General features: G+C 36.7%; 1 protein-coding gene and 1 long non-coding RNA gene across 7 annotated transcripts in view; one reads left to right on the top strand and one right to left on the bottom strand.

The window, feature by feature from the left end:
- The window catches only part of PPARG (peroxisome proliferator activated receptor gamma), a 123,452-nt gene that overhangs the window by 83,818 nt on the left and 16,365 nt on the right, over positions 1 to 23,269 (top strand). For all 6 annotated transcript variants that reach the window (XM_019732688.3, XM_074312974.2, XM_074312973.2 and 3 more), the window contains 3 exons: positions 2,996 to 3,134; positions 12,665 to 12,864; positions 22,313 to 22,763. In XM_019732688.3, coding sequence (XP_019588247.1) covers positions 2,996 to 3,134; positions 12,665 to 12,864; positions 22,313 to 22,763 — 790 coding nt within the window. The remainder of the gene's footprint in view (positions 1 to 2,995; positions 3,135 to 12,664; positions 12,865 to 22,312; positions 22,764 to 23,269) is intronic.
- Positions 1,254 to 12,708, bottom strand: LOC141567225 (uncharacterized). The gene is made up of 3 exons (XR_012489694.2): positions 12,576 to 12,708; positions 5,843 to 6,006; positions 1,254 to 2,092 (listed from the first exon to the last, which is right to left on the bottom strand). It is a non-coding gene; the product is annotated as an uncharacterized LOC141567225 (long non-coding RNA).

The raw sequence follows: 23,269 nt of genomic DNA, 5'->3' as shown, positions 1-23,269 counted from the left end.
AGTTAGATCCCTCAGCCTCTACCCAAGGAAAGCAAATATTGGGATTGCCTGATACAGAATATAAAACAGCTGTATATGTTTAAAGAAAGATGGCAGAATCACAGCAATCAACAAGCAACACTAGACTATCAAGAATGACTACCACGTTTGCCCAAAAATAAGACCTACAGGACAATCAGCTCTGATGCATCTTTTGGAGCAAAAATTAATATAAGACCCAGTATTATATTATATTATATTATATTATATTATATTATATTATATTATATTATATTATATTATATTATATTATATTATATTATATTATATCATATTATATACCTGGTCTTATAGTAAAATAAGACCGGGTCTTATATTAATCTTTGCTCCAAAAGACACATTAGAGCTGATTGTTTGGCTAGGTCTTATTTTCGGGGAACAATGAGAGTGAAATGAAAATGTTTATAGGTTAAAAAAAAAGACTGAAGTAGTCCACCATGGGATGGAAAGATATTTGTAACACCTATATCAGACAACAGATTAGTATCTAGAATACATAAAGAATGTCTAAAATTCAATTTTAAGGAAAAGACAATCCATTAGAAAACTGGGAAATGAAAAATCAGGGAAGTACAAATTAAGATCCTACTCAGATTCTATTTTACACATTCTACATTATCAAAACTTAAGAAGTCTGACAATAACAAGTGTTGGAGAGAATGAAACTCTCATAAACTGCTGGTGGGAGTGTAAACTGATATAATCACTTTGGAAAACAATTTGACATTATCTTATAAAATTTCACATTCAAATATTATACAATCCGAAGCTCCACTCCTGGAACTCTTGTACATATGCATCATAAAATATTTACAAGAATATTTACAGAAGCACTGTTCATAATAGCAAAAAATTGGCAACTCAGACATCCATCAACATGAGAATAGGTTAATAACTGTGGTATAGTCTTATAACAGGATATTATGTAATTGTGAAAATGAATAAATCTTAATTTCACAAAAGAAAGAAACCTAATATAAAATTTTAAAAAATGAAAATAAAAAAAATCTACATGAAGTATGATACTATTTAATAAAGCCCAAAACAAGCACAACTAAGAAATGTATTATTTAGTTTTACATATTACAATATGTAAAACTATATTTTCTTAAAGGTCAACGAAACAATAAACACAAAATTGAGAATGATTACTCTGTCAAGGGCACACGGTGCTCAGGAGCTGGATAGGAGAAAAATGCATAAGTATTCTGGTCATGATTTTAAATCTTGGGTTGGACGATGGGCTCATGTGTGATAATTATCTTATTACATTTTACAATTACATGTATTTTCTTCATGTTTGTAATTAATATTACATTTACTGAGATCACCAAAAAAAAAAAAAAAAAGGAAAAGAGTAGGCCAATGGCCTATAATATTTCAGTCATAGTTTAGGACACAAAATACCAGAACTGGAAGTACCTCCTCATTTTACAGATGGAAAAGATAAGGCCCAGAAAGGAAATTATCATGCATCTCGAATTCATTCAACAGTTTTTAATGGAGCACTATTGTTTGTGTTTGAGTTACATCCAGGGGTGTAAGATACCATCCCTGCCCCAATAGAGTTCACAATTTTAATTGGCCAGTGGGGGAGGGGCAGAAAATAAATACAAATATAATAAGTAAATTATATGGTATGCTAGAAAGTCGTAAGTGCTATCAGAAAAAAAAAGAAAAAACTAGAGCAGAGTAAACGAGATCAAGAGTTCCAGAGGCGGGGTGGGGGCAGTGACAGGTCACAGTATTACATAGGGTAGATTAGCCTCATTGAGAAGTTGAGGTGGTAGCAAAACTTGAAAGCCATGAGGGAACTAAACAAGTGTATATTTAAAGGAAGAGCTTTCCACAGGAGAAAAGGAAGTCAAGAGTGACTTCAAGGATTTCGGCTTGAGAAAGTGCGAGGGTGGAGTTGCACCAACTTGATGGAAAAAGCTTCAATGAAGTTAAGTTTGCAGGGTGAGATCAGGACTTCATTATTGGACATGCTGGGTTTGAGATGACTGTTAGATTTCCACATGAAGATATCCAGTAAGCAGTAGAGCATCTTTGTCTAGAGTTAAAGACAGAAATGTGGAGAAAGGAAACGTGCATGTCAGTGGCAGAATCGATACTAGTTCAATGCTTTTTGTACCAAACAGGACCATATCAATTTGGAATTAAGAACTGAGTTTCATGAAAATGAACACAATAGAAATGAATACGAATGCTGTGAACAAAAAGAAATGGAGTTAGAAAACACTTCTGATTAGAATTTTTTTCAGGTCTTTTCAAAAAATATAAATATAACAGCGTTCAATTAGCCTCAAATTGGCATATTTGCTATTTTGGGATAGCAGTTGATTTTCTGACGATGTATGTATTCTTGTGTTATTTTCTATTATTTCTTTTTGTTTGTGGGCTGCAACGATTATGAGGCACTCTTTCAACTGCATAAATAAATGAAACCAATTCTGTAGGAAATTATGCAACATAGAGCATTCCAAAACGTTATCCACATGTGGATTTTTATTGGCCCTGATCATATTTTAGAACGAAATGATTATAACTTTGCCAAACTGCTTAGCACAATTTTAAGGGCTGGGGCATGCTGTTGGAATGGTTTGCAGAGAGACTGAACGGATTACATGGTGTTTTATTCACATTACATTAAATCCAGAGCACTTCTTAGAGCACGCTGAGATGTGGAGCCAAAATACATTGAATGATATTAGTTGGACGTGGTCACTGTCTAAGAGCTAAAACAGGACACTGGAGCTCTCCGGTTCTTTATTTTATAGCAAAGAAAATTGAGTTGCAGAGAGGTTAAGTGACTTCTCTCAAGTCACCAGTGACAGAACTGTGTCAGGAACCTATCTTTTCCGATACCCAGGCCAAAGCTCCGTGAACCATAATGCTCCTTCCATATGTCCCGAAGTCCTAAAATGTGCTTCTTTTTCTCATCATCCCTTTGCAGGGTTTCTTCCGGAGAACAATCAGATTGAAGCTTATTTATGATAGGTGTGATCTTAACTGTCGGATCCACAAAAAAAGTAGAAATAAATGTCAGTACTGTCGGTTTCAGAAATGCCTTGCTGTGGGGATGTCTCATAATGGTAAGTGAGCACTGAACACTACCTACTTCATAACTCGCATTATGGCTGCCAGATCAGTAGACACTAGGGCCATTGCTGAAAATATGCACAGTTTTTCCACAGAAGGCCAGATTTTAGAGTATTGCATGCTGATAAAGCTTTTCTAATTTAAGTTGGACTTTTTAAGCTGTTAGTGCAGTGTCCTTTGTGGGGTTGGACATCTGCCATCATGGGAGAAAAGACTTGGATCTGGGAAGTGATGGACATAACTGTAGTATTTTAAAACAAATGTAGTGATTATTGTGATTAATTTTTACCTGGCTTTAATAGTATGCAAAACAGAATTACACTTTATGTGTATCAGTAGTTTCTTCTTAGTTTAAATGTAAGAAAATTCTGCAGATTTCTGGATATGGAACTTTAAGTGGTGTATCAGAATTTATATTTATATACTTTTCTTTTGCTCTTGGTTATGCAAAGGTATAGCAGTGGCCTTGATTTTGAGGAGCATACAGACTTGTGGATAAAGCAAATACTTTAACGTTCCACAAAACTTCAGTGTCCACAAAAACATAAGAGAATAAAACTTTCTACTTTATAAACCCCATATCTAATGTTTTCATAAATTAATAGAACTAAATCAGTAAAATCATGGAAAATAGACCTGTTTGAAGAAATAGTTTTTGATTTCTGTTTAGCTATGATTGGTTAACTAGCTCACAAAACAAATTTTGATGTAATTTGATATTATTGTATTTGTTAAGTATCAGTTCTTTAAAAATTCATTACGGGCTCAAGAAATGTAAAATGCCAAAGTGATCAAATTAAATCCAAAGTCTCATTTCATTGCACATCCTGTTTTTTCTTTCTTTTGCCTTCACCTCTCTCAAAATTGATCTAGCAAGAGGATAATCTTTAAAGTCAATCTTCATCTGTAAGGCCTCCAAAGCATCTGTATAAATTATATTTTTGTTCCATCTTGCTGATATTTGGTTTCAACAGTGGAAATCATCAAGATATTTGGGAGTCACTAACTGGTTGATACACTACCTTTTAAAAATAGTTTACAAAGTTGTATTTTTCTCATGAATATGTGTCATTTCCTCTAAAGGCAAGAATGTATTATGAATAGATCTATTAGCTATACTAGACAGGATGGAAATTTAAGCCAACTTGCCTCAACAATTAATTACATGTGCTGTGTAGCAGTATACAACTGCAGTTATTGATTGCAAAGTAATTTGCTCGTTTGAGTCCATCCATTTCCTTTTTATTTCCGACTTCATAAAATATAAGGGCAAGTTTTCAAGTCAAGAGTTGTATTTTGGGTGATACAATCAAGTTGCAATAAACTTATTTTATCTTTATGAAGAAATCTTTGACTTTGAGGTCATTATCTCTAAGACTGTCTAGTAAAGCATGCCAGTTCTGCTTTCAATGCTATTTTTTGTCCTTAAAAAATTGCCACTTCATACATTGATGTGAAATGTATTTCCTGTTGCTTGTACACATTCATGTAAAAATATATCTCCTATTGCTTATTATTTGTAAGCAAATAATATTTAAAACCCAGCCTATATGGTATTGAGAGTATAATTTTTTCCCCCAGAAAATGAAAGAAAGTTATCGTGAACTGAATAAGGTCATCTTTGGATGTCATGTGACCATTAGCTTATTCTATTTAGAAAGGGGAGCTGTCTTGATAGGGAGTGTTCAGTTAGTTCTTCGTGAAAAGGCAAAAAAAGGAAAAAGGAATTAAATGTCATGGCATCAAAGACGTATGCAGTTCAACACTTACAGGATTGCAAACATGACTAAGAAAATCCCTTCTCGCAGGGTTTTATAGAAATATGTTTGCTGCCCACAAAAGAAAACATTCGTTTGATCCACACACAAGGGAAACTCAACAACTGGGTTTTGCCTATTTCCCTGATGAAGGAAACATTTCCAAATACAAAGTTTTCTAGGGGATCTTAGTCACTATTTAAAATTCATTGCTGCAGCCAATATAAGACCCACAGGAAAGAGGTTTCCATTCATATAGAATGCCTTTTTATTAATATTTTATGTGAATGGACCTCAACGTAATAACCCACCAACTTATCAAAAGGGGCTTCTAGTGTTATACCAAAATCAGCACCTCACTGTTTTCAGTAGGCACAAAAAGAAATGAACGTCCCCCAATCTAAATTCGCTCCATTCTCTGTTATTTTTATTTCTGCTCTGAGGTCTCTGTTTAGTCCATTCTATGTGTTTAGCTTCCCCATTAGCTACCCACTCCCAGCTTTAAAGGAGGCTTTTGAAGTACCCTTCAAGGGGTGCTAAGGACCCTCGAGAATATTGGTGGAAAATCATTGAAATTAGTGACTACTAAAACCGTTGGCCTTTGAAAATTATAACCTACCTCACTGAATTTTCCACTTCTCAACGAGCTGTTCCATTTCTTATAGACAATGTCACAGTCTTCCCAAATATTTAGGTAGCTCGCATCTGTCAGTTGCCTGCATTTAAAAGTATCCACCTATATGTTTTGGTGCCATAAAAATATAATTCATATGCCTAAATCAGGTCTTCTATGTGTTCTGATAAGTTACTCAGTAATTTAAGACAATCCATTTGATGATCACATAATGATGTAGCCCCAGAATGCAAAAACAGTCTGAGCTGAAGAAAGTATAAATGGTATGGTTGGTAAATGGTATGTGGTTCCATCCTCAGATGGACCTTACATTTTGATTGTGACGTGCAGCCTCAACATCGCAGAAGGACAGGAATTCAGCATTCTTCTGGTTGGAAGCTTCTAGTTGTCTCTCAAATATCCATTTTCAGAATTGGGTAGAGAAAGCACCCAGGTGTTGGGCTGATGTGCTTCGGGAGCCAATTTTTTGTTTTTCTGTAATTATCAAGATAAATACACGTTGCAGTGATTTTGGCCATTTAATAATCTATCATTTCTAGACCATGGGTCAATCCTGCTGATTGCTCCAAAGTCTTCCTGAGTTGTCCCAAGCACAGCCAGTTCAGTACCCTGTCCACACACCTTTACAGGAAGGCTCCAAATACAAGTAAAGCAGAAATAAAGAGGCAACTTCCTGGGCTACCCAGAATTAACTTACTAAGGGATCATTGCATCAGCTACTATTTGTTTTACATTTTGAATTAGCGAAGCTGGTATCTACAGAATCTTGATAAAAATACTCTCATAATATTGCTTCTTCATTTAGATGGGCACTCACACATTTTTATAGACTTTCGAAGTATAAGTTTTGTTCTCAATTTCTGCTGTCAAAATCTCTGGCATTAATCATATTTTAATTGTGTTCTCTTCATTTTTAATGGTTTAGTCATTAAAAATTTGACTAGTCAATATTTCATATTCAAAGCTGCTTTTCATGTATGAACTAAATAATAAAATAATAAGTGTAGGCTGTGCATTTAAAAAAATAATCTGAAGTAGAGAAGAATTGGCTTATATTACTCATAAGTCATTCAGTTAGGTTTCCCTGTGCAATTGAGATGTGAAAATAATGCTTTTCATAAATATAAAAATTAGTGAAACTTCAGCTTTGCTGATTAGGATGTCCTATTATATAATTTTTTTAAAAAGCTGACAGCTTAAAAATAATTTCCCAGTGGTTTCATAAAAATAAAAAAATAAAAAAATAGTTGCACAACTTTTTGTGGCACTCAGCATTTTAAAGATAATTCTCTCCTTCCTTGTAAACAGAAGCTCTAGTGTATATTACAAAAAAGAAAAGCCTGAATGGCAAATAAATTTAAACTTCGACACGTTACTCTCTTTTTCTTTAGTCGTCTTTGTGGTATAACAGAAAATTGCCCCAATGTTAACTTTCAGGAAAATATAGCAAAGTCAAAAGTCCTAATACACATGGTAGCTGTCACTCAAACCTGCCTGGCATTCATGATTGTCCACAGTCTAGCCTCCCCCACCTGATTCCACTGCCTCTCTTTTTCCTGAAATATTTCAGGCAAACGGTGTACTTTGCTGTTCCTGGGAAATGCCCTAAGATGGAATACCTGGGCACTTTTGTGTTTTATGTCCTTTGGTTCCTTGTCATAATTCGACCTGGCACTTCAAATGTCTTCTTCCATGTGACTTCTAATTCCCCATCCTTCCTCTTTGTGTATTACACCTTTCCTTGACACTGCATTGTGCTTTATAATGCAAGGGAGTGATAAGATCGCTGTTACCAAAAGCCAAACTACTGCAGACAACAGTACAAAGGATAACTGAGAGAGGGAAAAATCAGGGAAATTCGTCAGAACACCAGTGCAATATTATGAGCCAAGACACTGGGATGGGTGAGAAGAAATAGAATTAAGAGGAATATGAGAGTAGTGACCAATGAATACAGGTGTCTGAGGGGGACAGTGGTTGTCAAAGATTATTCAAAGTGTCTAGTTTGGGTGATAAAATGAATTAACAAAAAAAAGAAAACAGGAAGGAGAGACAGTTTGGAGGGGAAAATCAAAAGTTCAGGTTTATGTTGTATTTGAGTTGCTTATGGGCTATCCAGCATCCATGTTCAAGGAATACAGGAGGAATGAAAAATAATGATCCAGATCCAGGAAAGAGTAGGCAGGAGTCATTTATACATTTTGTGAGTTAGAGAGAAGATTGAACAAAGAACAGAATATAAGTGAAGGACAAACGGCCATCAAAAAGGTCTGGAAAATAGCAAGCAGAAAGATAGGAGAACCAGGAAAGCAGAAACCAGCATAAGAAATTTTTAAAATAAGAGGGTGGAGAGGTCAACAGGATTCAAGGCCGGGAGAATGCAGGAGAACTCAAGTAGAAGATGTATTATACTTAAAAAGAGGCCCCTAGACCTGGCTGTGAGAAAAGCATTAGGGACTTTTAAGAGCAACATTTTGGTAAATTTAAATGAGGTGAAAGCTAGATGCAGTGGATTGGGAAGTAAATAATAAGTGACAAATGTAGACGAAGAGGGAAGACCACTCTTTCAATAAGTTCAGTGGTGGATGAAAGATAGCATGAAGGGGAGGTAACACTAGGGTCAGAACCTTAAACACCTACTTAGGTGGAGAGGAAGGAGCTAGTAAAGAGAGGTGCATGAGGAGGAATAATCTGTGTATGTATAGGGTCTGCCCTATTAAGACACGTCCTTTTCATCCTGGCCCCCACCGCCCGCATCCAATCTGCCTAACACGGTGTCTTGAATCAAACAGGTATTCAATGAATGAATTAAATAATGTCAAGTAAGGCTTCAGGGAATGAGAGATTGAGTCAGAAGGTGAGGCAGTAGTGTTGCTCTACTTTGAAAACAAACCTAGGCAAATGTTTAAATGTCCTCTACAAATAGTTTGAAAAATGTTACCCCTACATTAAAAATTTAAATATTCAGGCTGCTCCTGGTTTACTTTAGAGAAGCTAGAAAATTGGAGTTATTAGATTGCCAAATTCTGCAAAACTTCAAAATGCACAGGTATTTTTTGTTTTTTTAATCAAGAGAGGTGGAAAAACATAACTTATTGGCAATAGCCGTATGAAAAGCAATAGTGTTGTATAGGTCTTATTTATATGATAAGGCTTTTGCAAAGTAACCATGTTAAAAGTGGGGGAATGGACCATGAGACATTACCTTACTAATTGTCAAAAGCCTGAGATGATAGCAAATTCACCCCTTAGGTGTTGAAAGACAAAAATATTTTTAATAAGACTCAGCTTATTTAATTTTTCTATCTTCTTTTGATTTGTTACTTTGAAAATCTGCTTTAATTTATCTTTATACTTAAGTCGTATTTGTCACTGATGCTTCTACAATTAAGTATATGTTTTTAAAACATGTCATTAATTGTCTTTAAAAAACATTGTTTCTAAGTGCTATACCCAGATCCAAAGAGCAGGATATCTAAATATTCATGTGTTTGGAGTTTGTGTGTTCAGTAAATCAGTACTAAATACACAATGCTGAATCTGTCATATGCTAGTTCAGTAAAAATGGATTACATAATGGTATACTGATATACTTTCACCAGAAATTAATGAATCACTACCAAACTTAGTTTTCCTGAAGGGTGTGTATTGATTCTGATATTGACAGTTTTTTAAAACTATATAAATTCTCTGTAGGTGATTAATTATCCCAAATATGACACTGAATGCCAGTATTCTGGAAGTTGCTCTATGTGACATGTTCTAGGTCTGTAGAACAGATAGCATGTGTCTTTTTTTATTTTTTCAGGGCCTCAAAGACTAGACAAGTACTGCTTTAAAAAGAGAGATGTTCCCCAGTATTCTGTCATCAAGGTTTATAGAATTTTATAGCTAAATTTAGAGCTAAAGGAAGAAATCTTTGGGGATTTTTTCCAAGCCCCTCATTCTATAGATAAAGCAAGTGAAGACCTGAGAAGTTAAGCCACTGAGATCGTTTTTCACTGAGCTGAAACTAGAAAGTAGACTTCCTGACTATCTGAACTGCAGTGTTCATTCCGTTGCCTTCTAGAGAAGCCAAAAGTTCTCACTCAGTGACGCATGGAGCATTTCCCTTCTGTCTTTTAAGATTAATCAGCAGTGGTAGAAGATTTGCAAAAATATACCTGTATATGGGTACACTCAGCCTTTATATTTCTGGTCACCAGTCTCTAGAATTTTGATCTTCTATTTCTAAGCTTTAACTTCAGTCCTTTCAAAAACAGTAGTCCAAAGAGAGAATTCTTCCCTCTTTTGGTTCTCAGATTCTCCACCCAGTGAGTGGTTATAGGTTCAAGAATTGCTTCACTAAAAAACACCATTCCCTAAACTAATTAAAGAAAGAGAGACAGAGATATGGATGGATGGATGGATGGATGGATGGATGGATGGATGGATGGATGGATGGATGGAGAGATTAGGTTTTCAGGGTTTGTTCTTCACCTGTGGTAAAGAATCTAGGTCAGTGTGCCATGGCTACCATCCTGGTCTATCTCCAACCCACAGCGACCGTAGTTGCCTTAGACCTCTTCATCTACAGTAATAAAAGCTGCATTCATTTAGCATTACTATGTGCTGGGCACTGTGCTAAACACTTTCTGTGCCTTGTATCATCACCTCACATGAGGTTGGTAGATCTTATTAATGGGACTCAAAAGCAACAAAATAAAATCAACTTTTTCTCCCTTAAAACTGCATACAATTAAAAAATTATATTTCTTCTACCACTTCAGATTTCCATATATTTTATGCAAATTTAGTCCTACCAAATGGAATGTATTTTTCATCTCTTTTGTTGGACCTCTGGTATGTAAAAATGCTAAAATCACTTATATATTAGTTGCACTGATAGTTAATTGAATCTGATTTGCAGCATGAGCATTTAATAATATAGAAAATTTGTTCTTAAGATTTAGCCTTTTGGGGAACTTCAACTTACAAATTTCACATTTTATTTAGGTTGTAGCAAAAGGCTTTTGCTTTAATATCTCCTAATTCTAAAATTATGTTTAAGTTCTTTTGGCCATTTTGTTAGGTTATGGAAAAGCAGAACTAGTGACTGTAACAAGTGACTATCTTTGGATGTTTATTTTAAATTAACTTTTTGGATTACCTGTTAGGAAAAAGTGCTTTCCTAGGTATTTAAACTTTTGTGTGTATTTATAGTATATTACCTGTGAAAAAGTAACCAGAGCCTAGATAACCAGATCCTAGGTAAACAACTAAAGTTAAAGAGCAGAAGATTGTTGGTGATTCTAACTACCTCTGTTTCAGTATATGACTCTGATTTTCTCCAAGTTTTACACCAAAATTTCTTCTACTCTAAATATGGTGTAATTCTTACTGGGTGCTCTCTTTCATGATCACTTTCCCAAACTTCCCAATGTACAGACTGTCTCATGTTCTGTTTTCAAACTTGATATTTTGGAGTTTAATTCATCAAGCATGTATTATACATCAAGTATGTATATACAACCCAAGTGTTCATATTTGGATGAATGGATAAAGAAAATGTGGTATATATACACAATGGAATATTATTCAGCCAGGAAAGAAGGAAATCTTGCCAATATGGATGGACTTTGAGGGCATTATGCTGAGAGAAATAAGTCAAATGGAGAAAGACATATACCATATGATCTCATTGGATATGGAATCTAAAAACACAAAACAAAACACCCTAAGTCATAGATGCAAAGAACAGTCTGGTGGTTACCAGAGGCAGGGTGTTGGGGTGACAAAATGAGTGAAGGGGGTCAAAAGATACAAACTTCCAGTTTTAAAATAAATAAGTCCTGGGGAGGTAACGTACAGCATGGTGACTGCAGTTAATAATACTGTCTTGTATGTGTGAAAGGTACTAAGGAAGTAAATCTTAAAAGTTCTCATCACAAGAAATAAATGTGTAACTATGTGCGGTGACAGATGTTAACTAGCCTCGTTGTGATCATTTCACAATATATACAAATACCGAATCATTATGTTGTACACCTGAAACTAACATATTGTCATATGTCAATTAGATAGCAATAAAAAAAATTTAAATAAAACAGTACTGTAAGCACCTGGAATGAGGTGTGATAACTAGTAAAAAAAAAATAATTAACAATAATATTTTGCAGATAGTATTGGTAGGGAGAGAGAAACATATATTTGAGTTGAAAGAGTTACAAACACATGATTTTTTTCCCCCAACGTAAGCCTTGTAAACCTCTCTTAAATGTTCCTCTTTGCCTTTCTTTCTTTAGTTTTCTTCTTTCACACTTCCTCACCCCACAGGAAACCAAATGTTAAGGAAATTGTCTTTCTGACAAACATCATTAAGTGATAATCCTGAAGAGTCAGGGGAATCATTATGGCTTCTCTCCACTAAATATAAAAGTACTCTCTGGCCTAATAACGTGAAACAAAGCGCCATCCCTCTTTCTTTATAACAGGGACAAAACAGATTGTACAGACTCCCTGAGAACAAAGTCTGCGTCTGTACAACTTTGAATTCTGCACAACTCCTTCCTTTAATTCATGAAATGTGTTGATCCTTTTAGCGCCTGCCCTTATTTAAAGTGCTGGGGATACAAAGATGAGTAAGACATTGTCCCTAGCCTCCAGGATGTTGTTCTAAAGTGGGACAAATAGGCGTGTAAAATAAATAAAGTACGGGGTGAAATATGCATGAAGGGCTGTTGGCATATAGGGGAAGGAATATTGAACTCTGCTTGAAGATATCAGAGAAAGTCTCACAAAGAAGGTGACATTTGAATTGGGTCTTGAGGGATGGGTGGTAGCTGACTCTCAATTATTTGTAAGTAAATATACTTCCCTTTCTTTGTTGAACTCTTAGATTCTTTCACGTTCCTGGCAAGATCATGCATTACTTTTTTAATTAAAGAAGTGAACAATTTAATTTTTAGTGATCGCCTGTGCTATTGCCGTGGAATAAAAATGTGAGCATTGTTGTAGATAGAAACCAGGACTTGAGATTGGTAGAGGGGAGGAAGGGCTCTTACCCTGTGGGCGTTAGGACTGCGGGAGAACAGTGTGCATTAGGAACGGCAGTATTTCAATGATTCATCCTGTCATTTCTCTTCCTCTATAGCCATCAGGTTTGGGCGGATGCCACAGGCTGAGAAGGAGAAGCTGTTGGCAGAGATTTCCAGTGATATCGACCAGCTGAACCCAGAGTCTGCTGATCTCCGGGCCCTGGCAAAACATTTGTATGACTCATACATAAAGTCCTTCCCGCTGACCAAAGCAAAGGCGAGGGCCATCTTGACAGGAAAGACAACAGATAAATCAGTTAGTTCTCTTCTACTGTCTTCATTTGGGGTGGCTGGGTTTATTGTTATTATTGTCGTTATTGTTGTTACTGGTTTTTCCTTTGAGGAAATGATTTCCCATGTTACACACACATATGCAGGGTACTGTTCAGCTGTTGGCTGTTACATATGGCAGGCCTGAGTCTGAAACACAGGAAAGGAAATGTTTTCAGATAGGACAAGTAAAAACTATTTTGAAAAGGACAAAAGTCCTTCAGGTTTTCCTAATAAATTATTTGAGAATAGTATAAAAATATATAGGTCATCTTAACTTTAATGAATGAACTAAAAAGGCCCTTTCATCCCAGCACCCCCGTCAGGATCTGTCTCTTTTCTTGGCATCAAAGTAACTGATCACAGTTATATTTATTCACACAGTCCTGACCTAGGTTTGGAAAAGGTATTCAGTCCCAGTATTTTACCTTTTGGGAAGACTACTAGAGTTACCTCTTACAAAGTTCCACATGGGACAAAAAATTACTTTCCAGATATTATATTCCCTTTCTATCCTTGTAGCATTCTACTGATAATTCGTGAGTAACTAGAAGCTTTATCCTTTTATTATGTGTATGACTTTTATTTTCTATGAGGCTTTGAGCTGCATGGACTACGCCAGTGAATTCTCAAACATCTGCAGGCTCGTTCACTACCGCTGTTTAGAAAACCCAGAATTGTTATTGAGTCAAGTTTTCCAAGAAGCAGAATTCTTCTCTGATAGGAATCTGAGAAAGCAACATGGAATCATATTAAAACAAAATACAACTATACCTGAATTCTAGTCCCAATTCTTCCATCAGCTTGCAGATGGATCCCATCTCTGCACCTCGGTTTATACCGGCAGTGTCTGACTTTGATTGTAATGTCTGCAGCAGGGTAGTAAGATGCACAGGGTACATGCAGAAGATAGCATCCGAGCCCCTGAGAGCCCTTTTATGCTATCGTTTATTTTCAAATGAACACCTCCAGGAGAGGTATGCAGCTGCTTGATAGATAGGTGTAACTTTATCCCCACTCAGTTATACATATTTTGGGGAACATTTCGTTACCCTTTAATGTACTTTGATGACTGTCTCAAGATGTTCTTTTCCCTCTTGGTAGCTAAACAGAGTAGAATCAGCTAAAGGAAAAAGAAAACTCCTGTGGGATGTTACTGTGTAAAGAGCCAAATGCCAATGAAGGACTATAAGTGTTCTGACTTACCCCTTAATAGTAGTTTACTTATATCCAGTTCTGTGTGATTTCAGAAAATCTTACACATTCCTATGTTCAAGGCACACAACCCTCTTATGGCTCCTATCACCGTGTTTCCCCAAAAATAAGACCTAGCCAGACCATCAGCTCCAATGCATCTTTTGGAGCAAAAATTAATATAAGACCTGGTATTATATTATATTATATTATATTATATTATATTATATTATACCCGGTCTTATAGTAAAACAAGACCGGGTCTTACATTAATTTTTGCTCCAAAAATGCATTAGAGCTGATGGTCCAGCTAGGTCTTATTTTCGGGGAAACACAGTATTACCCTCTTTTTAAAGATGAGGAAACTGAAGGTTAAACATTGTGCCTTGAGATCACAGTTAACATGTGGAAAAACGTAGACTCTGTGGCAGGCCTTGGGCCCACTGCTCCAGCCGTTCCCAGCACAGCATTCCCTCCTGGAAGCTGGTCTTCCCCATTAGCTGGCAGTGAGCCAGGCTGACCTGCACATGAGAAAAGTTTCACTTTGGGAACACATTCCGCGGTATGATTTATTTTTATCAGTTTTGAGACTAGCAGGAATTTTCCACCTTGTGCTGCTAGCCTGATATATTCACGGTGAGGAAATTTTCCTGGTGCTCTTTTGTGCTTCCTGGATTATAGTGACTAGGACTGTCTCCCGCACACATTTACAGACTATAGATCATAGTAAAGCTGAATCCACATAGTCATTAAATGGGGGGGGAAATGGGATGTAACAAAACAAAAGCAAATGAAGCCCTCTGCATAGCTGATTTGACAACGGAAAAGAAACTGTTCCTTTAAAGGGCTAGACAGAAAAGGAAAACTTGAGTGATGTCACTCAAGAAAGTTAACAATTTAAGGCAGAATGCAACAGTTTACTGAGAGCTGGTATGGGGTAGGGAAGTGAAGGCTGGGAGCCCCAGAACTAGGAAGGAGTGATAAGGAAAGAGTCCTCAAACAAATTGTTTACCACAGTTTTGCCTTGGGCCATTTAATTTCCAGGAACTGCTTTCTCACCTTCTCTTTATCTCCCCATCTAGGCCTGCAATCCATGTGGGAAATCCTACCAATTTAATAGTACCTGAAAGATAGGAAGACAGTTTTTTAAAAATTTTCCTCAGTAGTCCAGAATTTAAATTTACAGTACCAGTGGCCAACATACTCTTCTGTGTGTGACTGAAGGGCACAGAGCCCAAATCCACTGTAAGTCACTTAAAAACCTCACGCCAATTGTCTCTTTGGCTCTAAATCTTTGAGTTAAAAATAAGATAATTGCAGGCTCTTTATGGGATAAATAGGTATTAAGTTATTTTAAGGGACAGGGCTGCAAAATGCTTGATTGTAGGCTTTTCAAGTTCAGAGGCCAAGTGTTTGTCATCTTCCCCCCTATTGTAACTGGGACTGTGCTTTGCCCATAATAGTTACTTGGGATGTGTTGCTTAATCGAATTAAAAACTGTTGCCTATGCCCTTTGAAATTCTGGACTTTCAACAGAGGGCCTCTAGCCCAATATTTGCTCGCCAAACTGGACATCATTAATGATCTGGATAGAGACAGAATTGCCTCTTGTTAAGGTCTGGAAAGGAAAGAGAGACTGGGCCAAATTAAAATAATCCATTCCCTGATTACACAAAACTGAAATGGAATTGTTTGGCTCTCTCTTTTCTCCTTATCTTGCAAAATCAAATTAAGCACTGGTGGAAAGAAATAGTTCAGAGAGGATATATGGGAGAGGGGAAAAAAATCCAAAATGTGATTTCCAATGAGACTAGAGATTTGTTCTTTATCTTACATGGCCATGTTATTCATTTGATAGCATCTTTCTCAGGGGTGTTATGTAATCTCTTGGCCAAAACTTATGAAAGTTAAGATTTGAATTGATAGGACAAGTTTTGCAGAAGTATGGACTCTTGAGAGGGTGGGAGATGTGAAAAGTGGCTGTGGCTGATGCAGCAGAGCAATTTGGGTCTCATTATACACCCTGCTTAAACTGATGTCATTAATGTTGGTTAGGCCAAGCCTGGGGAAGGCCACTCAGCACAGTGGATGACCAGTTACCCAGAACCTTTGGAAAAGGAAATGGCTTTATTGAAGAAGCCACTCTTTACATTTATCTTCCTGTTTAACCATTGCCTGTTCTGTCTCATTTATGGAATGCCGGCTAATCTTGCCTCTCAGGCCCAGCACCAGCATTTGCCTGCAGGCCAGCCAAGGCTTCTCCCTTGCCAGCTTAACTTCCTTCTCCTCTGTCTTACTCCCTGGTGCTATGGGCACCTTTCAAAACAGATAAATGGACAGATAAATGTTCCTGTTCCCCTCTTATCTTTTTTACTTTAACATCATGTCTTTGGAATATGATATATTTTTCATTGTCTTGCCTAAAAAAGTAATGCTTGGGAATTTTAGGCTCGGGGCTAAAGGAAAGATGGGATATGGAATCACCGAATATGGATCACTGGAGACGAATTTTAGGAGCAATAGGGCTTTTAGAACCCTCAGATAGGAATGGAACTGACTCTCCCGCAGTCTATGTCCCTTTCAATGGCTTGCTCCAGCCTATACCCTTCCGTTAAGAACTCCTACTGAGCTCGGAAACTGTGACTGTGCTAGGAGGAGGGTGCTATGTTTCATGAAGGCAATTTGAGAACTGAATGGACTTTGGAAGTTCCCAGTGTTTGACCATTACCCCGCTGTGATGATCATACTGGGTGTATCGTTGTCACATGATCCCATGTTTGTTGATGAAAATAAACAGAGAGTGGTTTTCAAAAACCATTTTCAGTGCCATGGTTTGTCATAAAACAATAAATAGAAAAACCCTTGGTGTGCCTGCCAACTTTTCACTCCATATCTGAGAGATGGTGAGGCCCTGGCTGTACTCTGTCTGCAAATAAGAAATAAAACTTGTTATTTGTACTATACTGGACTTTGCATCCCAAAGCAGCACACTGCTTATGATGGATACATGTGGAGTCGTTGTTTTGATCATTAAAAGAGCAAACCAGTGCCCTTATGACGATGGTTTTTCTAAGTCATGTATGAAAAATGTAACTAGTGATGAATAAAACCAATACGGAAATGTAAAATTTTGTAAAAATAGTTTTATACCCGTTTAAATTTCACATTCTAAAATTTACAGTGGCCATCGCATCTAGTAGTTCAAACTATTGGAAAGATATCTGTCCTTTTAAATCCTACACTTACAGCTAAACAAAGTGTGGTGTCTTTCCCCTTTATCTGTGGGAAAGCCTGAATGAGCCGGAATTTGCTCTCCTGAGAAGAAAGATACCAGACAAACCCTCAGAGAAGAGACCTTGGAACCCCAGTATAAATAAAGAGCAGGATAGTAGTGCTGTTTTGTTTCAATGGCTACTGAGGAAGTTGGACTCCTGGGATCATTAGTCCATATATTAATGCTAATAAAATAAATTCCTTTATTGCCGGGACCGTCAGGAGTAGCTAAAGATGTAGTATAGTTGAACCATAGTGTTCTTTCAGACAATAAATTTTAAAAGATAATATTCTATATAGTTAAGTAAAAAAGCACTTGGATGTTTTTCCTTTTCAATGATTAGACTCAGTTGGCCAATACCCTTGCTTGCCAGCTGAGGAACGTTTTGGCTAGCAATCGATGGTTTTTTTAAGAGCAGTGGTTATGCGCTAGTTCATTAGAGTGTGAATAATTCTTCCTGTAAAGTTTTTATTTGTCTTAAATCTCTAAACCATGCAAGAAAGCAAAATTACATTTGAGAGACTTTCAAACTTAACTTCAGTCTCATACAACACTTAACTAGCCCTCTAGGAAATAATAATTCAAAAGGCATTGCCCCCACGATCCCAGCTTCAGTTTAAAAGAGCTTCAGTTTAAAAGCCCCAATTCCTCCCAGAACAGTGATTTTATTTAAACAAGAAAAAGTGGGGAAGTCATCTAGAAAGCCATAGAAAGAGACAAGAACTAATCATGAGTCAGGCGATCTAGTTCTAGTTCATATTTGTTATGAGTAGCTATTTGACTGAAATATCTCTTGGCTTCAGTTTATTCGTACCTAGTCAGAAAATGATGATGTATGTTATTTCTAAAGACTTCTTTAGTTCTATAAATCCCATGGTTCTCAGCAAGAGGAACATGGGAACAACAGGGGCAGAAGCTAGAAAGAAGTTGAGGACATCCAACCATTGCATTTTGGATTAACATTCACCCACTGTAGCTAATCAAGGAGAACTATGTGTTGGATGAAAAAGGATGAAAGTCAGTCAGAAGTGTCAAAAGAAAGAAAAAAACAAAATGAAGTGTGTCTTTACGCTAATTTGTCAAGAAAACTAAGACTATCAGGAGAACCCCGCAAGATGAATTATACATTTTTCCAGGCCATTTTTAACTCTGATATGGTTACCAAATTATCACTTGAGAGAGGATAGAGTTGTATACTACACTCATTTCAACCTCCCAAAGTGGAGAAATCACCAGAATAATCTGTTTTATTAGGTGACTTTCTCATTTATGTCCTTTAACTTGCTACTTGATTATTCAAGGAGCTGTAAATATAGAGCATTCATATATAATCCCCTTTATAACTCACATATTAAAATGATGATATTATTGGACTACTAAGGAACACTATTGTTCTATGTCTCCATTACTAAGCCAGCTTTCCCCATGACTTTTGTGTGACATATAGGAGGCATACAATATATCTATAACTAACTTTAATTATCTATATAAAACAGTACCCCCTATTCCCATCCTGACTTTGATATGTGGAACCATTTTTGAAAGTCAAAATATATAAAAATAAAGTACCTTTGCTGTATCTCTCCAAAGAAAACTTTCCTGTAATTTCTCTTTACAGAAATCGTTTTGCTTCTCTGGAAAAAACATTGTGTCCAAGTGCAATTTTCTTCATTTCATTCTCACCTTTTTCTGGTCTGTCCAATATAGAAGAAGTACAAGTATAATAATAGCCAGAGGCAGATTCACCAGGAAGCTAAAGAAGCTTAAGCTTCAGGTCCCCTCTCTTGCACAGAGCCCCTTACAAGGCGCTAGGAGAGGGCCTGAGCTATTGTGTTCTTATAATTTGTATTATTGAACCCAACAATTGTTGTAAATGTACCCAACAACTATATAAATTGTATGCCCCACAAAACCTGGATCTGTCCCTGATAATGTCCTAGATGTAATTAAACGTTCTTTCCTTTTAAGGAGAGATGCTAATCTAACCATTTGATAGAGTGTCTGAAGATAGCCCCAAACTAGAAGTGTAAAATGATATGGTTCCTCTTATAATGGCAGGTCATCAGATGATGGCTGTGCAAGCTAATAGAACATGTAAGGTTTCCCTTTGCTTTGTAGAAAATACAGAAACATGGAATATTTTACCAGAAGTGTAATATTAAATTAATGATTCGAGATAAATTCCACAGACCTAATTCTACCCATACTTTTAAGAGGTTAGGTCTCTTCCCTGTGTTTTTAATGTTTCAAGATTAGGAGGTCTCATTGTGAAATGTTCGAGTTAACTGTTTGTAATCTAGGAACTGGGGAATTGGTGGCAAAGAAAGGCTGATCGATCTCCAGGCAGATCATATCTGCTGATCACTCTTGCAGTTTGACAGATCCACGTGGAGGCTGAAAGAATCTATGCAGACTTCAAAAATGCAATGAAAACAGCAGTCATAGATGACTGGGGAAAACAAAACATCCACCTGGTATTCATTTGCATGTCAATACCCAGAATTTTCTGCCAGCTCACCACTTTTTTCAAAATGCTGAAGGGATTTAAAAAAAACCTGAAAAAAAACTGGAATGGTTTGGCATAATGGTGGGGGCTGCTGATTCCTTTCTCTGTCCTTGAGTGTTTACTGCCAGGAAATCCTGACCAACATGGATTGCCAAGGGGTTAAAGTCACATTGTTGTTAAATTGGGAGAGAAAATTAGCAGGATTTTGTGCCCTCTGCTCAACTATCACAGAGTTTCAAAAACAGGAACCTGGAGCTTTATATGAGGGGACAGGGGAAGTTAAGGGGAAGAGTCACAGGGTGATTTATCAGGGCATAGTTCCAAATAAATTGCTTACATGGAGGTGGAAGAATTTTATGCATAACATTCTGTGCCAAGAAACCAAATGGTTGAGCAGAAGCTCATTCAAAAGTTGAAGTAGGTAGTTCTAGGTCCAGTCTTTCCATATGTGAAGAGGTGATGATTTTATATTCGTGTAATTTGTACACGTGCATGTGCAGATGAACTTTTCAGGTATCCATACCATCCGATTCTAATGGCAAAAGAAAGCTAGTATTTTATTAATATAGACTATAATAAACTGCAAAACTCCTAGAGGACAGAAACCACATTTTCTCTAGGTTGTATAAAAGTAAGTTTTTCTCATGACGAGAATCTGACATTCTGGGGAAATAGCACATTATAACTGATATGACATTCTATCCACTCTGCCCTTTTTTTCACCTCCCATTAAAAATATCAATCCTGACGTAGGGAGACAAGGAAGCAAAATGTCCAAAAACATCGAAAGCATGATTTGCTCCTGATTTACTTGAAGAATTAGAGCCACCAGGCAAACCTACTCTTGGGTCCTCACATCTGTCCTCCTATGTGGTTTGCTAAACAATATAATTGAAGTTAATTGTTTTGGTTTAAAAAAAAAAAAAAAAGAATTTCTGGAATAACTCCAGTGAATGGTGTTGAATGGTTTAGATTTAATCTAAAACTGCAAGATTACTTTATGTTCAAATGTGTTCAAATAATATGCAAATTTGAAAATCTACTCAACCTCTAAGAGTCCTTACTGTTAGTGTTATTTTCAGTGTAGAACAGACTTTACCGTTTGGTGAAAATCATAGATTCATATAGAAATTAATAGTTAGAATCTCAAACCAGTGGGTCTTGAAGCTGGTTTCGGCTGCCACTCATTGTACCCACTTCTTCTTGCCAATCAGGAGAGAATTCTCAGCCTCTCTGCTGAAAAGAAACTTTATTTATAGTACATCAGAGACTTCATGTTCAGTGTACATGCACTGTCACACATCCACTCACACCACACACATGCACGCACACACACACATGCACGCACGCACACACTCACACACACACACAGTTTCTGAGAAATGCAACTAAGATATCGTCAAGAGAAGAGATGGAAACCTCCAGTTTAACCCACTTCCCGCAACTGAGAAATCTGAGGCCTAGGAAAGATAAATGACTTTCCTAAACTCACATAGTTAACCATAGAACAAAAGCTAGAACCCAAGTACCCTCAACTCTTATTCCAGTGTTTCCAGGCATACACTTATTTGAATCGGAGTGGGGGTTAAAATTTCTTATGTAGTTCAGTATGCCCGATGTAGATAAAGCACTGCCCCTTCTCAACCAGAGTAGCCTCGAGGGTTTTCACAGTGACCACAAACCTTTGGTTAGTTCTATGCAAGGAAATGAAAGAGAGAGATAATTTCATGATGACACAACTTGCTTTTGAAAGCAGCCTATTGCAAACCTGAGTAACTGATGCACATGTTTTATTGATTATTTGATCCTTAAGGACAGATTATTTTGAAAAATAAGTCCAAAACTCTTTTTTTATTTTGCCACTTTTTGCAGCACTTACCCATTGGCCTTTACATCTGCTCTTTCTGAAACAGATTGCTTCCAGAGCATTAAAAAAAGAGGTAGACATTTTCTTGGCTCAATATTTCTAATCTGCTTTCAGACTGATTTTTTTATAGTTAAGTATATTTTACATGCACACTGTGTTTCATTTGTGATCTCAGTAGATTTAATCTAAAACTGCAAGATTACTTTATGTTCAAGTTGCTAAAATAATTTTTATTGAAAAATGGCTAAAAACACATTCCATTGAAAGCCAAGATAAACAATAGGTTTTATATCATTTTTTTTAGATCAACAACAAACACTCTCCAAACAACAGAAATTGGAACTATTAGCCAGTCATAGGTAAAGTGTTGTGGTACAAATTGAAGGCAAACAAGACCAAAATTGGTAAAATATGTTTGGTCCCAGAAAAAAATTAGGAGGAATAATCAGGAGATAAGAGTATTTTGTCATGATTAAATGTTGTTGACTTTAAAGATGTTAGTTATTAAAATAAATGTGTATAAAGAAACTGGGATGATGTTCACTGAATTAGAAATCTCCAACTCAACCGCTTTTTCTCTTCTTTATTTGCAGCCATTTGTTATCTATGACATGAATTCCTTAATGATGGGAGAAGACAAAATCAAGTTCAAACACATCACCCCCTTGCAGGAGCAGAGCAAAGAAGTGGCCATCCGCATTTTTCAGGGGTGTCAATTTCGTTCAGTGGAAGCTGTGCAAGAGATCACAGAGTATGCCAAAAGTATTCCTGGTTTTGTAAACCTTGACTTGAACGACCAAGTAACTCTCCTAAAATATGGCGTCCATGAGATCATTTACACCATGCTGGCCTCCTTGATGAATAAGGATGGGGTTCTCATATCAGAGGGCCAAGGATTCATGACAAGGGAGTTTCTAAAGAGCCTGAGAAAGCCCTTTGGTGACTTTATGGAGCCCAAGTTTGAGTTTGCTGTGAAGTTCAATGCACTGGAATTAGATGACAGCGACTTGGCAATATTTATAGCCGTCATTATCCTCAGCGGAGGTAAGATTCATCTTTTTTGATCTTTTATGAAAGGGGGTGGGATGGTGGGGGAATGGCTGAAACATTTTTTACTTCCTTTAGTGTTAGTCTATGTTCCTTTTCTCCTTACACTTACTACACTTTTCATACAGAAAATGTCAATGGTATAATGCCATGAGAGTGTCCCTACATGTGTAAAATACCAAGAAAACATACCGTATATTTGCTGTTTGAAGGCTGTGGGTAACCCAGACTCTTTTCTTGTATCCCTCATAATATTTTTTCCAATCATATCAAACATGGGCGACAAATGCCCTCTTCTCCCTTTTCTTTCTCCTTATTTTCTTTTTCCTTGTCTTTTTCCTCTCCCTTCCAGAAGGCCAATCTAATATTTATTTCATTTACGTAAGGACATATCTAACTTTGCTTAAGATATTGCTCACTTGGGATATAGAAAGCACTACTAAGTGTTTTTGGTCAAATTATGCTCCCATCCCACCATCAGTAAGATTTTTCTTTAAATTGCT

Source organism: Rhinolophus sinicus, chromosome 5, assembly GCF_057876585.1.
Source record: "Rhinolophus sinicus isolate RSI-liver-muscle chromosome 5, RSI-T2T, whole genome shotgun sequence".
Classification (NCBI taxonomy): domain Eukaryota; kingdom Metazoa; phylum Chordata; class Mammalia; order Chiroptera; family Rhinolophidae; genus Rhinolophus; species Rhinolophus sinicus.
This window is presented reverse-complemented; position numbering and strand designations above follow the sequence as displayed.